The 16822-nt window shown below is 33.9% G+C and overlaps 1 protein-coding gene across 1 annotated transcript in view; it reads left to right on the top strand.

Annotated features, from left to right (window-relative positions):
• Nucleotides 1–14528, top strand: part of LOC104075472 (CUB and sushi domain-containing protein 3-like) — a gene marked incomplete at both ends in the record, with an annotated part of 42282 nt that extends 27754 nt beyond the window's left edge. Inside the window, 3 exons of the mRNA XM_009575995.1 lie at nucleotides 8790–8963; nucleotides 11432–11605; nucleotides 14443–14528. Of these exons, the coding sequence (XP_009574290.1) occupies nucleotides 8790–8963; nucleotides 11432–11605; nucleotides 14443–14528 (434 nt within the window). The remainder of the gene's footprint in view (nucleotides 1–8789; nucleotides 8964–11431; nucleotides 11606–14442) is intronic.
• Nucleotides 14529–16822: the final 2294 nt, after the last annotated feature.

The following is a 16822-nucleotide window of genomic DNA, read 5'->3' as shown; positions in this document are numbered from 1 at the left end:
CCTTTATAAAATGCTAAGTGTCCATATGAATTAAAATGCAAAAATGAAGAATGGAGTTTACCTGATCAATAAGACATATGGAGGTGTGTTTCCAACACATGACTAATACTAGAGGAGTTTTCAATAAAGAAAGACAGATAGCAGAAAAAAGTTAATTGGGTTAGAGTGAGCATTAAATGTCAGCATTTGTTCATACTCGCCATACAATAGTATCAGGAATACCTTTCATCTCTTCTCCTAAGAGAAAGAGTGAACCTCCCATAGTGTATCTTTGCATTAATAAATAAGCCAGCAGAAAGGAGCAGATCATGAGACAAATAATTGGTTCTGAGTTCTCTATATCTGCATTACATATGGTTCAGAGAATTTTCCTTGGACAGTATCTGGGCTAAATGTGGTCATTATTATGGTTCAAAGTTGTCAAAAGGACCTGTCAATAATTTTGTCCCCTTTGTCTCCAAAAGGAGATAGAACACTTGTTTTGTGCACCTAGAGTTGAGCTTCTCAATGTGCTTCCTCTGAAAGAAAGCTAATTTGTTCATAGCAAAACCACTTAGCACATTTAAGAGTTATGAGGAGGATCTGAACTAAAATGCTAATGTAGACACAACCTGTGACTTGTTAGCTGAGGATTTTTTACCCCAGTTTTACTCATCTGTCTCTTCCTTTTTTCATACAAAAATACCCATTCCAAACACTAACGAGTCATTGGTGACAGCCTGCTACTCACAAAGAAAATATGATGACATATGAGAAAACAGTTATCCGATATTTCTGTACAGAGCAATGCTGTCAATAGGGTAAAAAGAGTAGCAGACATGCTGGCTGGGGCAGAGCCACCGTGTAAGCTGACAGTGAAGACTATGCAGTGCATGAATCAATCAGTGCTGTGGAGAGCTGTGTGGGACAGGTAAGGATCTGCCATTTAGCAACTCCAGTCAATTCATAACTGAAAGATAATGTGATAAGGGATAAAAAGTTTTTTTCATAAGAGCAGTTTATAAGATGTGAATGAAAGCACCAGTGGGGAGGTTAGATAATCAAATTAGAAGGTATGAAAAGATATTAAGTTTATGTATGTTGTGGATCAATTAAATCAGGAACTGAAATATATACATATTCACATTATATGCAATTTATGTATTTGGAAGAGAAAAGTAGAACAGCAGAGCTGGAAAGTTATCTTCAAATTCTTTTATTTGAGAGGAAGGTATGCATACTCAGGAATGAGTATACCTTTAAATTTCTATCAGGTAAGGACAAAGGAACCATAGTATTTATGTTTTCCTAATCAGCTTTCAGTCACTGAAAGGTTTCTGTGACTATGTATCCTCTGAAGTGTGGCCTTTCTGCCGCTGTTTTCATCCTTAAAACTTTTGGAAAAATGTACAAGCAACTAACTTCTTCCTCTTCACTGTTTTTAAACATCTTTGTTTAAACTCATGGTATTTCAACTAAAAGGGAATCTGTATCTCCAGTGATACTAAATTAGTATATCTAGAGTTAGCTATACGCTTCTTTTTGTTCAATACTCCTGCATAATAATAACAACTAGACTTTGAAATGAGATATATGATGTTTCATCTTTAAAGAATTATTCAGCTATTTCAAGAAATTCAGCAGAGAACTTCCCTCTGTGGGCCATGGATTAAAAAATATTTAAAAGAATGTTACCATTCATCCTGAACAGGTTTAGTACAGCTTGAACAGCTGGCAAGGGGAGGATCTTCTGAAACTAGCAGGAGAAAGACCCCAAACCCTGTTTTGTCTAGGGCTGTGAAAGTGTCATTTCAATACTGTGATTTTCTACACACTATTTGTAAACAGAAGGATGTAAAAAAAATATATCCTTGTAAGAAGTGCAAGCCCTGTAGAGAAGAAAGACATTCCAGCAAATAATTCTTCCCTCCTCAGCTGAGGTCATCTTGACAGGTTAATTAACTTTGTTAAATAATAACTTAAATCTCTTTTTTCAGTAATATATTGATATGTAGCTTTCTTTCACTACTATGCTCATGTTTGACATTACTGAAAGCTAAAATAAGCATAAGCACGTTTTTGCCATTTCATGTAAAGATTCTATATTCATTTATTCCTACTCTTGCATCTCAGAGAGTAACCAGCAGAAAAGAAATCTCATTTGCAGCTGAGGCTTCAAAGGTTCTGACACTAAGTTATTATGCTCATTCTTCATTGCTGGGCTGGATTTCATGTCAAGCTAAGTAATTTATTTGGTGCTCACACATTATTAATAGCCTTCATTCCTACTTTTTGACTAATTTTGTTTCTTAATAATATTTCAGTTAGTTATTCTTCTCAAGCTTTTCTAGACTGGAAATTGAGAATGTTATAGTGCTTATTTCCCCCCTCAAATCTGCTACTCAGTAAAACCTTCACATTTAATCTCTTTCTCTGTAGTATTCACTCATTGCCTTTACAAAAGTGACATCTTTTGATTCAGTATTATAAATTACGGGTTACATTAAGACCTAGAGGCCTTAACTGGATTCATAGAACTGCTGTATAGGACTTTTATATCCATATCATAGAAAAGATGGAACTACACCCAGTCTTACGATACAGCACTAAAATAAAGACATTGACAATGAACAAGGCTATCCCAAAAATGGTCTAAATAGCCTACTCTAAAATAGTCTAGAAGCCTAACCTAGTGTGAAGGCAGCTATTTACTACTAGGGTGTTAGAATATTTTTTTCCCCCAGTAATAGTAATTATGATAATCTAATAGTTGCAAATCATTGAATGGAGATTTTGCTTAACGTTTGCTAATTTTATTTCAGCTTTTCTTCTATCCATAACCCAGTTCTTAATGCAGTACAGTAAATGTTCTATTTGTTATGTGTTTGTATTTGGCAACGTACCATGCAAGGGTGTATTTGTTTTTTCTCTCACTCATTCATTCTGATAAACGCATATCAGAAGTACAATCTTGACCTTACTGCTTGAACCCCTTCCTCTGTCCTGTATTTCCCACAAATCTTACATGACTGTTTCTCATTTTTTGTTTTCAACAGTGTTCCAAGGTGACTACAACAGTTTTACATTTGCTTGTAATTGATATTAGAATCAGAATATTACTCTGGGGATGAAGTGATATTCCATCAGATAATAACAGTACTATTAAGTCTTTTATCCATGATAAATAAATATTCAATGGCTTATTGTCTGTTTAAACAGGAGTGTAAATTGGTAATAGAATCAGTATTTCTTAAATGCTTTCTCATCTATTTGCAAAATAAATTTCCTGGCAAACAAGAAAAATAAAAAAAAACCAGGAGACAACGTTGTTGCTCAGTATTTGAACCTTTGTTTTCCCAGCAGTACTCTTAGTTTTTTCTCAGCAGTCCTTTGCTTTCTAGTTCCTTATCATTTTGCATCTGTTTTCAGTTTTCTGCCATAGTTTTTCTGGCAGATTTTGTTCATATTTACAGAGAGCTCTCTCAATATGATACCCAGTTTGCAGTATTTACATTCAGTCCCCAGTGAAAACACTCCACCTGCAGAGCTTAGTTCCTAAGCAATTTTGTATCTGGATTGCATTTAGGAGGAATAATTTAGCTATCTCATTGCCGAAGACAGTTAGCCACACCTTATGGTTATATTGAATGAAGGCTAGTTATTATAACAATCAGTTTTATCATTTTATTCAGTTGTCTTATATACCAAATTTCACAAGTAAAATGTTCCTTTTCCATAATGATTCAATTGGGGTAAGTATGACATATTTCTCAAATGAGAACAGATTTTAAAATATGTCCTTTTATGGCTTTGCACTATTTTTTGCAGTAGTGAAATCATATGTTACTCCTTGTTTATATCAGTGTGACAAAACTGACATCAATTACATGGTAGATGATATATATATAATACAAGCAAGTGAGTGGAAAAAGGTTTTAGGAATACAGCTGTGAGGTAAAATGAAGGAAAAGAGTTGATCTTTAATGCCATTGCACAATAAGTATGTGTCATTCAGGAACAAAGGCAGTTTCTCAGAAAACTATACATGTGCAGTATTTGTTTTGCTTCAACTACCAAAGAATCAGCAGTAATCTGAAAGCTTTGAAAACTTTCCACAATCAAAAAAACCCTTCAAAACCCCAAACTTACTATTTGTATATATATGCACCTATATATATAGATGCAAACACATAATACACAAAGAAAAGCATCAAAGGCTACTGAATGGTACTTCAAAAATTCATTTCACAATGTTAATAAGGGGAAATAAATATTTTTATTTGTCACAAATCCCTTAAAATACGAGTTTAAAATGGAAGTCCTGAAAAACAATTAACAGCAGAATTGATCATAAAAACTACCGGGATATGTAGTAATGAATATGAGCATGCCCTTAATATATAATGAACATTTTGGAATTCTTTTCTTCCCAGGTATCTTAAGATGAAAATGACAAAAGGAAAGAATTCTTCTAATAGGCATGAGAAAAATAAATAAACACCTTGCTTTTAGAAGAAATACAACAAAACCAGAATAGAATGGAAGAGAAATTAAGTAATAATTACTCTTCCAGATAGCAGTGTGGATGGTGGTGGGTTGTTGTGTTTTTTTTTGTTTGGGTGTTGTTTTCTTTTTTCTTCCTCTTCTTTTCTTCTTGGTAATGGAGAAGTAGTGATAGCAACTATTATAAGTGAAAGGTCTTTATTTCCTTTGAGGGAGACCAGCTCTGTGGATGTGTGAAATAGAGTGGGAAAATAAAAGAAAAAAACTTCTGGAAAATACAAATGAGTGTCTGACTTTATTGCAACTTAGGGAATTTATTCAGCTGCATAAATTAGTGGAAATTTCAGTAATATTCTCAAAGGTTCTCTTAACAGGAACTATGTATACCATTACATACACTTTCAGTAGCAAACATACTGAACTGCTTACCGCATGCACCTACATGACAGATGGTATTTTGAAAATGAAACAGACAGGTCTGCACCTATCATTTTGTTTGTTTGGTGTTTTTTTTTTTTTTGGGGGGGGGTGTTTTTTTTTTGGTGAGGGGGGAAATAGTGTTTGTTTTGAATCTTTTTTATGTTTCTCAGTCAAACAAAACTTCCCCTGGAAAGCAGAGTGAAAACTGGAGACAAATCCTGCAAATCCCAAATGTTTTATTTTTTAAAATTAAGATTAAAAATGTGTCACAAGTTTAAATGATATTTAATTCCTTAACACTGTCACAACAACTTGGGTTAGAATTGTTATGATAGAACTACAGTTTTATAATATTCTCTGTGCATTTAGATTTCTTTATTTTTCAGTTTAGAAACCTTACACAGGGATAGAAGTAGGCTTTACTATTTAAACACTATTTATACACTTCTTTGCTAATAGTGACTAGTTCACAATTAGTCATGCAATATAGTTAGTGCTCCAAAGATGTAACTATTATACAGACTGGGAGGAAATAATCAAGGCAGAGGGATTTGAAGTAATAGAACCATAGAACAGCCCAAGTTGGAAGGGACCTCGAAAGATCCTCTGGTCCAACCTTTCATAGGAAAGAGAGCTGAGATGGGATTATCTAGCACCCCGTCCAGTCACATCTTGAAAAATTCCAGTGATGGGGACTCCATCACATCCCTGGGGAGGTTCTTCCAGTGAATGTTCTTACTGTAAAAAAAATTCTTTCTTATGTCGAGATGAAACCTCTCGCAGTGCAACTTGTACCTATTGCCCTTGTCCTCTCCCTGTGACTCCTTGCAAAGAGATAGCCTCCATCCTCTTTGTAGCGGCCCTTTAAGTACTGGAATACTGTGATGAGGTCCCCCCTGAGCCTTCTCTTCTTCAGGTGCTAACACTTTCAGCATTTCCTCATAGGGCAGGTTCTGCAGCCCTTTGATTATCTTCATGGCCCTCCTTTGGACCCTCCCCAGTCTGTCCTCATCTTTCTTCAGTGGTGAGGACATGAATGGACACAGTACTCCAGGTGCAGCCGGACAAGTGCTGAGTAGAGTGAGATGATCACATCTCTATCTTTGCTAGCAATGCTCTTGCACATGCAGCCCAACATCCAATTTGCCTTTGTTGCTGCAGCAGCACACTGCTGACTCATGTTCAGCTTGTTGTCCACCAGGACCCCCAGATCCCTTTCAGCAAAGCTGCTCCCCAGCTCCACAGATCCTAGCCAGTACTTTTTGGTTATTCCTTCCCAGGTGCAGGACCTTGCACTTGTCTTCGTTAAACTTCATACACTTCTTGCTAGCCCACTCTTCCAGTCTATCCAGGTGTCTCTGTAAGATGGCTCTCCCTTCTGAGGTGTTCATGTCACCACCCAGTCTGGTGCCATCAGCAAACTTGTGAAGGTGCTTTCAATCCCATCATCCAAATCATTTATGAAGATGTTGAACAGCGTGGGACCGCATATTGATCCCCAGGGGATCCCACTTGTGACAGGCTGCCAGACTGTGTAAAAACCGTTGATCACTACCCTCTGAGTGTGGCCTGTTAGCCAATTCCCTACCAACTTGCAGACCACCCACCTAATCTGTACCTTGCCTGTTTGTCCAGGAGAAGGCTGTGGAAAACAATGTCAAATGCTTTACTGAAATCCAGGTAAACAACACCCACTGCTCTCCCCTTGTCAACAGAAGATGTCAAAGAAAGTCAAAAGAAAAGAAGAAAGAAAAAAAGAAACTCAAAAGTCAAAAGAAGAAGTCAAAACTAGAGTCTGAGAGGTTTATGACAATGAGAGGAAGTAGGCTGAGAGGATGAGAATTTTAAGTTATTTTAAATTTTCTCAAGTCAGACAGAGACATTAATGCAAGACATACAGGTGATTTACAATGAATTTTTCACCTGTTTCATGTTTTCTGTAATGTCCATGCACAGTTGCAGAAATTGCAGTGTGATCTTAGTCACCTGATGTGTTGAATTACTTGAGTTTTATTCCCGCTGCACAGGAAACAGAGCTTGACTTTTCTGGTGATGTATTTTGCTTCCACTCTACTGCCATAAAGCAACACTAAAATCTTAATTAAGAACGAGGCCAAATATTGTAATTAAATGCAATTAGAAAATTATTGCCTTGAACATGGTCTGAATCACTGCAAACTGTCTGGCTGCACTTCTGATAGAAACTGATCTTTTCCAGCTCAGTTTTTACTCCACATCCAGTTAGTCCTTTTTATCATCACAAATGTGATAGTACAGGGAAATTGGGCCCTTTGTGACATATTCAAGAAAGTCTACTACATCCTGAACAGATTATGACTTTCCTGGAGAATCAAGAAGCACTCTGACAAAAATTATCTTATCCCAGAAAACATAAAACAAATTTCAAGTATGCCTGGTCCTTATGTAACACTGAGGGAAATGGAAAGGGAACAAACAGGGGGGAATATACCCTTGAACAGTACCAGATTTGGACTCCTGTTCCTTATACAGAAGTCAAATTGCAATCATCAATTTAATCTGTGTGAAGGTTCACATACTACCCATATTGTAAATTCTGATAGTTTTATCATGATTCATACAATGAAATACTATACGAGGCTTAAGTTGCCAGACAGAAGTTATAAGAAAATCTCAGATTTGCGCTTTTTTTTTTTTATATATGAAGTTTCTAGCCCTGAAAGAATGAGGCAAAATGCTGAAAATTATATCAGACTATTATAAACACTGAAAAGTTCAAAGGAAAAAACAATCCAAACTATATTGCTTCTAAATGTCCTTTCTTTTTAGCAACCCCATGTTTTGGGCATTTGTTTGTGGAGGTTTTTTTTGAGGAGAAGTAGAGGAGAAAAGGAGAGCAGAGGAGTTTGGGTGGCTGGTAATATTTTTTTTCACTAAAGTACTAGCTGAAACACTGCTCGTTTTTCTTGGTTGCCTTACTTGTTTTTGCAGTAAGTTCTCTGCCATACGTCACAGTCCCCATGAGGTCAACCATTCTCAGAGGATTTTCTGTTACCACATTATTTGCTGAATCACAGTGCCCATTTTCCAGAATTCATTAAGACAAATAATAACAAAGGACACATGGTTCATTCTTTTTCTCAGCCTCTCTCTGGATTAAATGTCTGTTTGTGACTTTCATAATATAAATAAAATATTTCTTATATTTTGAGAATACAGGGTAGAAGATTAGGCCAAGACACATAAAGGTTTACTGGTTGCAGGACATTTGGATGTAGTTGCACTGACTGCCTTTAGTCCAGACATGTTAATCTCTTTGGGATTCCTCTGGGATCAATAGGAGAGACAGAATGGAAGACAATCCAGAGAGTCAGATTCCAGCAATAAATTGTCCAAGTTAATTTGTTTCCATTGTAACATGGCTATATTTATAACATCCACATGGATTGATATTTATAATGGATTGATATTTATAATATTTATATTTGTATTTGTATTTATATGGATTTTTTATATTTATTTAAATGTATAATGGTGTAATATTAAGTTTATTAAGTTTAATCTTAACCAAAGTAAAACTAAGGGAAATAATATAGAATTTTACAAGTTTTAATAAAAAGGAGATACTCCTATTTAAAAAAAAAATTTGATAACATATATGACATTTAATCTCTTTGATACACTGTCTTTTTGTAACTTTTTGTATGTGTACAGTCCTACCTATACAAATGCAATACTGCAGTTTTCCCCAAGTTAATAAAAATAAACCTTTGAATGAAGTCAATAAAAAAAATTGAGAGGTGTTCAACATTTCTTTGTTTTAATTAAGGTTGTATATTTAAAATTTCTCTGGCATATTTACTGATCAATTTTCTTTGTTTTTTTTTCATTTACTTTGAAAAATCTAGCTGGTCACTGTGGTATTCCAGATCTTATAGTCAATGGTCAAGTAATTGGAGAAAATTATGGATATAGAGACACAGTTGTATACCAGTGCAGTCCTGGTTTTCGGTTGATTGGTTCTTCTGTACGAATATGTCAACAGGATCACAACTGGTCTGGTCAGCTTCCGTCCTGTGTGCGTAAGTAAGCATGGCAACACATATTGATTTATGTTACAAGAATGTCTATGTCAGACAAGATGTGGAGTGACTTTGCAACTTAGTATTCATTTAAAAAAAAAAAAAAAGATTTAAAGCAGATCCTCAAAAGTATGTGGCCACCTAAAATCTGTGATTCATCTCTCAGGTGAAGTTTAATGTTATCACTTGCATCTTTTGGCTGCTAAATACCTGTCATTTATATATGAATATGAAATTTCTTCAAAATGTGATGGGACTTAGGCACCCCGGTACTCAAATTTGAAAATGGTTTTTGGCATGAATTTGGTATTGTGTTGATGAGGCTCCTTTTGTGTGGTAAATGTGTCAACATATCAAATGAAATACCATTAAGTAATAACAGAAAATACGGTATTCCATTTAGGAAAATTTGAGAGTTCTTGGAGGATCCTCAAGCAAATTACAACTATGTTTCAATAATTCAGGTTCAGTAATATCAGTGTATTGAAAATGTCCACCTCCAAATGTTCTATATTTATAGCTACATTTTTGTAGCAGAAACTATCTGAATGATAAATCATAATACACAACGTTAATTCATTACCCTTACCGCTCACTCTTTACTTTGTTTTACATAGAACTAGATATACGTAACACTGCTATAATAATTGTATTTCTTAATTTTGTTTCCACTTTATGATCTAGTAATAGATCTTTAATTCTTTATATTACATTTTAGACCAATGTACTTCTTTATAGGTAACTGTCAAGGCAATAAAATTAAACACTATTAATCAAGGATTTCTAAATTAAAATGTTAATATCAATGTTAGAACTGAAAAAAAACAATTGTTTTGGATGTGCTAACAGCAGAGAAAATTAACGTATTTTCTTCCTCTAATCAAATGGAAGCTGCTTGTTTGAATACAGGAGGATGCACAATTCAGCACTTCAGAAAAGGACACAAGACTTGGGAAAAAAGCTTAGACTTGCAAAAGGCTGCTATAAACAGCAGCTGCCTGTAACTTTGTGATAGATATTTAGGAACAGCTCCACTTCAGATCAAAGGTTCAAATGATGTGTAGAAAAACAGTCTCACATTTCTTTATTTATTTAACTTTAGAAGTTTTAACTGAATTTTTGAGATTATGTGTTTAAAATCAGCGATTCTGACCTTTTCACTTTTGAATTCACCATTCTTCTTGCTTATACAGCGGGCAGATGTATTACTACTGTTGTGTATTGCTACTGTATATGCATGGGCATTATTCAAAATTTTACACAAATTTCATACTTCTGTTTTCAAAAGAATAATTTTTATTGTTATTATATGTACATTAAAAAAAAATCTCTGTGGGCTGAATGCATATCTTTGCCTTTAACATTTTACAAATGTTAACAGTTTAGTGTACGATTCCAATTACTCTTTTGGGAAAAAAATGCAATTCCTTATATAAAAATTTCTGATACCAGTAACATAAAGATTATATATTTAATTAAAATAACTTAGTGATACTAATAGAATGTACAGAATTCAATTTAACTTTCATTCATAGAATATACTGTGACTTCTCTGTATGCTATACTAGTTCTTAAGGACCATTTTCACTTTTTTGATGTTGCTAAAAATTTTATTTTATTTAGATTATATGAATGAGTTTCTTTGAGAGTTGTCATGATAAGTCTATTCTACATGGAGAACAAGAGCATATATTTGTCAGGCCTAACAAAATTAATTTAGAAAAATAATGAAGTTTCTAAACTGATAAAAATTTGAGAGTTAAGTAATTTATTCTGTGATTTTTTTTTTCATTTTATATTTACTGATGAAGATTTTATTTATCAACAACTGGAGTTTGTTAAAACATAGAAGAAAATAATTATACAGTTTTTGAATTATTTTTGGAAAATTAATTTGTGTTTTATTTTCCTTACTATTTTTGCATCTAGTCTTTGTGGGCATGGAAAAGGAACTTTACCTTCTGTAGCCAGTTTTTGTATAAATACAAGAAAATTTTCACAGTGCCCGTAATGTTTCATATATCCAGTCATAAATTTACAACTTCACTAAGTACTTAGGCCTCAAAGATAAAACAGAGTGAGTCGATACTAAGACATAACTGTAAGAAATAATACCTGAGGAACAAATGCACTGAAATATTTCCTTTCACTTTCAGACTATATGTAATGAAAATCAAGTTCTTGCTTTTCTCCTGATTCTTCAGAAAAGTTTTCTTCATTTGCCTTGGTTACTCCATGGCAAATTCTATTAATTTTATTTAAATATTTAAATAAGTGTTTGAACATTTACTAAAATATGTCTTAGTTCTTATTCAGTTCAGAGAAATGTCTTTCATGAAATATAATATCAAAACTTTAAAATACTATTATATAAAGTTTATAATGATAATCTATTATATCATAAATGATGAAAAGTGATAACAGCATGCTCTATTTGTTTTTTGTTTCTTTGTTTTTTGCTATACTAGCTGTTAGCTGCGGTCACCCTGGTAGTCCTATTTATGGAAGAACAAGTGGAAACGGTTTCAACTTCAATGATGTTGTGACATTCTCATGTAATACTGGGTATGTTATGCAAGGACCAACCAAAGCACAGTGTCAGGCTAATAGGCAGTGGAGCCACCCACCTCCAATATGCAAAGGTAAGAATGCAAGCATTTACAGATTTCAAACTTACTTGGAAAATTAAGGTTGAAAAATAAACTGAATGTAAAGGGATGCTGTCAAGACAAAATGATGCCTCTCTTACTAACAGGCATCAAATTATTAAAGAAGATGTTTCATGATTCTATGATGCTGTGATTTTTCAGTTAGGTCTGTTCTACATTCAGGTTGCCAGGATAACTGTTGCAGAGAAACTTTCTTACATGTCTGTAGTTTGTATTGATTTTTTCACATGGTTTCTACAAGTTCCTTATGCAGAGATAATCAAGAGCTTAAATCCTGAAATAATGTTCTCTGCATTTTTAGCCAACATAGTTCTAATAGATGCATAAGAAAACATACTTTTTTTTTCCTTTTACATTTGCATTGATCTGACTACTCTTTACTTTTTAAATTTTTATTCTTATTTGTTAGCATAATGGATTTGGGTTGGTTCTCAACACTTCTGGATATTATATTTAAAATTCTTTCACTGAAAATAAAATAATATTATGAAATTAGTTCTGTTTGAGTTTTAGAAAGGTTTTATCATCATTGACCTTTTAAAGTCTGTTGTTATGTGCTTTTAAAATGTTTTAATTGTTCTCATTTAGAAAATGTACTTTTTGCTGTAACCTGCTTGCGCATATGCAGAAATTGTATTGATTATTTTTCAGTGTCTTCCCAGTAGCTTCTGTGGATTTTTATCTGTACACAGCCTAAGTCATGTTATATATTTATAGCAATTTTATTTACTACATTTTCCTTCCAACAGGTGTCCTCCACTTTCTTTTGATCACTTTGCCTTAAGCTATACTGCCAAATAGTTTACAGAACTTAAACCTCCAAGGACCTTTTTGTTGACAAGACATTATTATTTTTTAAATTTACAATACTAAACATGTACTGTGTATTAAGGGTACCTAATAAATCTCATTTTCAGTCCAGTTGCTATAAATCACCACGGTGTTCTGGTATTGCAGAGTAATGTGCCAAACTGACTGATACGTTATTGGTCTGTAGGAATCAGTAAATAAGTTGATCAGATTCTTTGAAATTTTACACAGTCCTGAAGTCTTCTATTGGTTTTAGAACAGACTTTAAAAATAAAGAGAACCAATTTTGTGTAGAACATTATTAGTGGTGTCTGTAATGTGCAGTGAAATAAATTCTAATTAATATGATTTTATTTTATTTGCATTGAAGTTAAATAAAAAAAAAAATGTTACCTTGCATATTTGTAAATTGCCTAAAGTGCAATATTATAGAAAAGGCTGCACTCCTTTGTGAAGGCTGAATTTGCAATGGTCATATGCATTCAGCAGTGCACTTGCTGTTGTTATACCGTCTACAACTTTGCTAAATAGCTAGTTTCCTAGCCAACTGTAATAATAGTGGAAAACTATTGAAATGGTCAAAGCTCCACTTTCTTTCAAGTGTTCACTACTCCAGATTTATTAATAAATAATTTTCATTACTTTAAGTACATGCTTAATGACGTGAAGATGAATGTTCAATTGTTATAAAACGCTTGTCTACAAAAATGAAAATGGATAGAAATATACCTCAAATTTTCCTCCAGGAACACAATAATAAATTTTCAACACTGTCCATCAATATAAATAAAAAAAAAAGATCTATCATTTAATGTTAAAGAATTCAAATCCAACCACAAAGTTATTTCTATCCTTGAAAAATGTATGTATTTTAGTCTTGCGGTACCAATATTTGAGAACTGCTAGGAGGAGCACACAAGCAGACACCAGCATTTAGGATAGTGACTGAAGAGAAGTAGGTTAGCCATAAAATAACTACATTGAGTGATGTAGGTAGGAAAGATTATCTAAAATTACATCTGGCAATAGCTTTTTTTTTTTCTTTTTAGATTACAGAGCTTTTTAGCATATTTTGATACTTTTATGTACACACATCCATGCACATACACATGCAGATATATTACATATATATTTGCACATAGGTACATACACATGTATGCATATAAACATGCAATTGATTATAAGGATATAGGGATAGTAGTTTTTACATGAACTGTAATTTTCTAGAGTAACTTTGAGTAGGTGATGATGTATTTACTTGACCAGAGGAGTCTATTGCATGGAAACTGTTAAAAAAATCTCCATGACACTCAAAATAAGTATTATACTCCCCTCACCAGAGTAAGTCACAAAAAAGGAAAAAAAAAATCAGTTTTCAGTGATTTTCAAACATATGAATCCTAAAGTAGTTGAGGACTCAAAAAATCCATCAGTATTCTTAACCATTAAAGTATACTCCTATTTTTAAAAGCACATACCCATTTGTTGGGATATTTCCCTGTTCTAGCAGAATCACCAGTCTTACCTAACTGACCATGTGCCCTTTTAGCTCAAAACATCTGCCTCAAAGGTGCTCCGTTATCAAAATATTAGTATAGGAACATAAGTATAACTGCATGGCTGTGTGGGTGAGACCAAAGGCACATCTAGCCCCATAACCTGTTTCCATCTGTGGGCAATAGTTTATCTCAAGGCAAGAGCATAAATTGAATATATTGGTATGTCCAGTCACTTTTAGTGGCAAATAATTTTACAGCATCATCACACTCTGTGAAGAAACATTTCCTTTTATTTGCTCTGAGTTTACCATATCCTGGTTTCAGCATCTCCTGGTTTCATATCATCTTCCTAGTTCAGTATCATGTATAAAATCAGGGTATACAAAATCAGGGTAGCAACACATTGGAGGTTTCTCATAGGAAGGATAGGAGACCATTTAAAGACCATTTTAGTAGCCTGTATTTGTATGACTCTCAAGTCCGTACTCTTTTTCTTTTTAGTGGTCAATTGTTCTGATCCTGGAATTCCTGCAAATTCTATAAGAGAAAGTAAAATCGAACATGGAAATTTCACGTATGGCACAGTGGTATTTTATGACTGTAATCCTGGATATTTTTTATTTGGCTCTTCAGTTTTAATTTGTCAACCAAATGGCCACTGGGACAAACCTCTACCTGAATGCATTAGTAAGTAGATAATGTGTATGCTTCTACAAAGAATGTGAACTAGACTAGGTATTATTTTACACAACATTTCCATCAGTCTCATGACAGCAATTAGAATAATCGTATTTATATACATTTGTGTGTGTGCAGTAATGATGGAAGGTCTCAGTAGCAGCTGAAGTAAAGCAGTTTTATTGTTACTGTATGTAGCAAATAACATAGAAACCTTGGGAAATGCAATAGCCAAAACAAACATCTCTGAATGCTTCAGCACAATTATCCCTGATAGCAGGGATAGAAGGTCAAAACATATCCATCAAATTTGCCAATATGTGTCCTCCATTGGCCACAAAGCTATAATCACACTAAAACTTAAAAACTGTAGTACCCAATTATTGACTTATGTCACTATAATACTTTCTGGACTTCTCTTGGGACAACAGCAAGACAGTAGGCAAATAGTAACGGCACTGTAGAGCACCAAAAATGTCCTCTGGATCATGTCCTCAGCTTACCACACTAGCAGATGTACCTGAACATCATAGTCATGTGCAATCTATCTACTAAGGCAAGTGGATCAACACTAGGAGGTTGTTTTTGTTGTGGCTTGTCATGAACAACTTTCTAACTGTGTTGGAGATATAATCACAGACGTTTCATAGGTTTTTAATTGGCTGGGACAGCTGGTTTATCCAGTTCTCTATAAGTCTATGAAAAACGTTTTGTTTTAGGATCAAAATTTCTCTCTGAGAAAGGCTGAAAGCTTTATTTTCTAGAGATTAAAGGGAAAACAGGCTAAGGGTTCCTTATTCAGGAATCATGGACTGATATTTGCAATATTGTAGATATTAGTTCTCAATTTTACCTTTATTAGTCTTCATTAATTGAGGTTTCTCCAGTTCTGCTATTCTTTCTCTAAAAAAAAAAGAAGAAATCTGAAACTTTATTTCTTATTGCTGTTAAAATCTTTAGTGCTGGAAGTTGTCCCTTTCTTGGATGGGATAAATAGCTTGATTGCAAGTCACAGTTAAACTTATAACAAAGAGTTTAACACTTTCACGTTAAATTTTAAGGTAACATTAGCATTTCAGAAAGACAAATTTTACTTAATAGTAACATATCTCCAAAGAGAAAGAAATTCTAAAGGTAAAGGTGCAAAGATTTCTTCTTTCTACTTTTGTATTTTTATCTCTTAGTCTTCTTTCAGAATTGTCACAAGTAATTTAATAATACAGATTTTACTCTTCTTTTAAGCTGACCTTTGGAAGTAAGAGTGCTATATGTACTTTTGAAAATGCATTCTCAACTTTATTTGTGTCATTTATATAGAGGGGTCAATGAATTCTAACCTAGGCACTATCCATGATATTTTGTAATCATAAAGCTTACCAAAACTTATTCTGATGAAACTATTGTAAATTTTTTATAAGAGCCTTTCAGCTTTTGGAGTGTTTTGCAAATTGTTTCCCTTTTGGACATATGCAGGGCAGTCATTTAGTAGTCTGCACATTTTTCCACTGTAAGGGAAATGGAAAAGAAGTGAAAAGCCTGCTGCATTTCCATCTGTCTCTAACTAGTCTCAAAGAACATACCTTTTTTTGAAATATCGCTAGAGTAATGGAGAAGAGACATGGTAAAAAAGGAAAAGTTGTTCACCTGCAAAGTGACTCAATTCCTTTGAAATGTGTTATAGCTAGAATACTTCTAGCTACTATAAATCCTGTAAGAAGCAGAATTCAGCATCGGCCTGGACCATAATGCCCTTTCAACTCTTCCTTTGAATTAAGGGGGTATACGCTACTTAGGTACATGTTGCTAGTAAAATACTTTAAATTTGATATGTACTCAAAATGAAAGGTATGTTTGGACAACATACCTCAAAGAATTCCTGTGACCATATCACGATTTTTGTACTGCAAAGTATTCTCAATTTAGTGCTGATAGACATGCTCTGATTTGTTATTTTTAAGCTACTGAGATGTGAGTACACACAATCCACACCTTCCAAGCTTGAAATCCAAATAATGTAGACTGTGGTTTTTTTTTTTTTTTTTTTCCCTGGTGTCTGTGCCATCCTCTCAATAATTCTATTGCAGCACCTTGTCCTGACATTTCTTCCCTCACAATATGACATATACAGCCATTCCCAGCTGTCAGATAGAATAATAATTGTTGACAACTATACAGATTAAAGAAACTTCAAGTGTACTTTTTA

Source organism: Fulmarus glacialis, unplaced genomic scaffold (assembly GCF_000690835.1).
Source record: "Fulmarus glacialis isolate BGI_N327 unplaced genomic scaffold, ASM69083v1 scaffold2924, whole genome shotgun sequence".
Classification (NCBI taxonomy): Eukaryota; Metazoa; Chordata; class Aves; order Procellariiformes; family Procellariidae; genus Fulmarus; species Fulmarus glacialis.
This window is presented reverse-complemented; position numbering and strand designations above follow the sequence as displayed.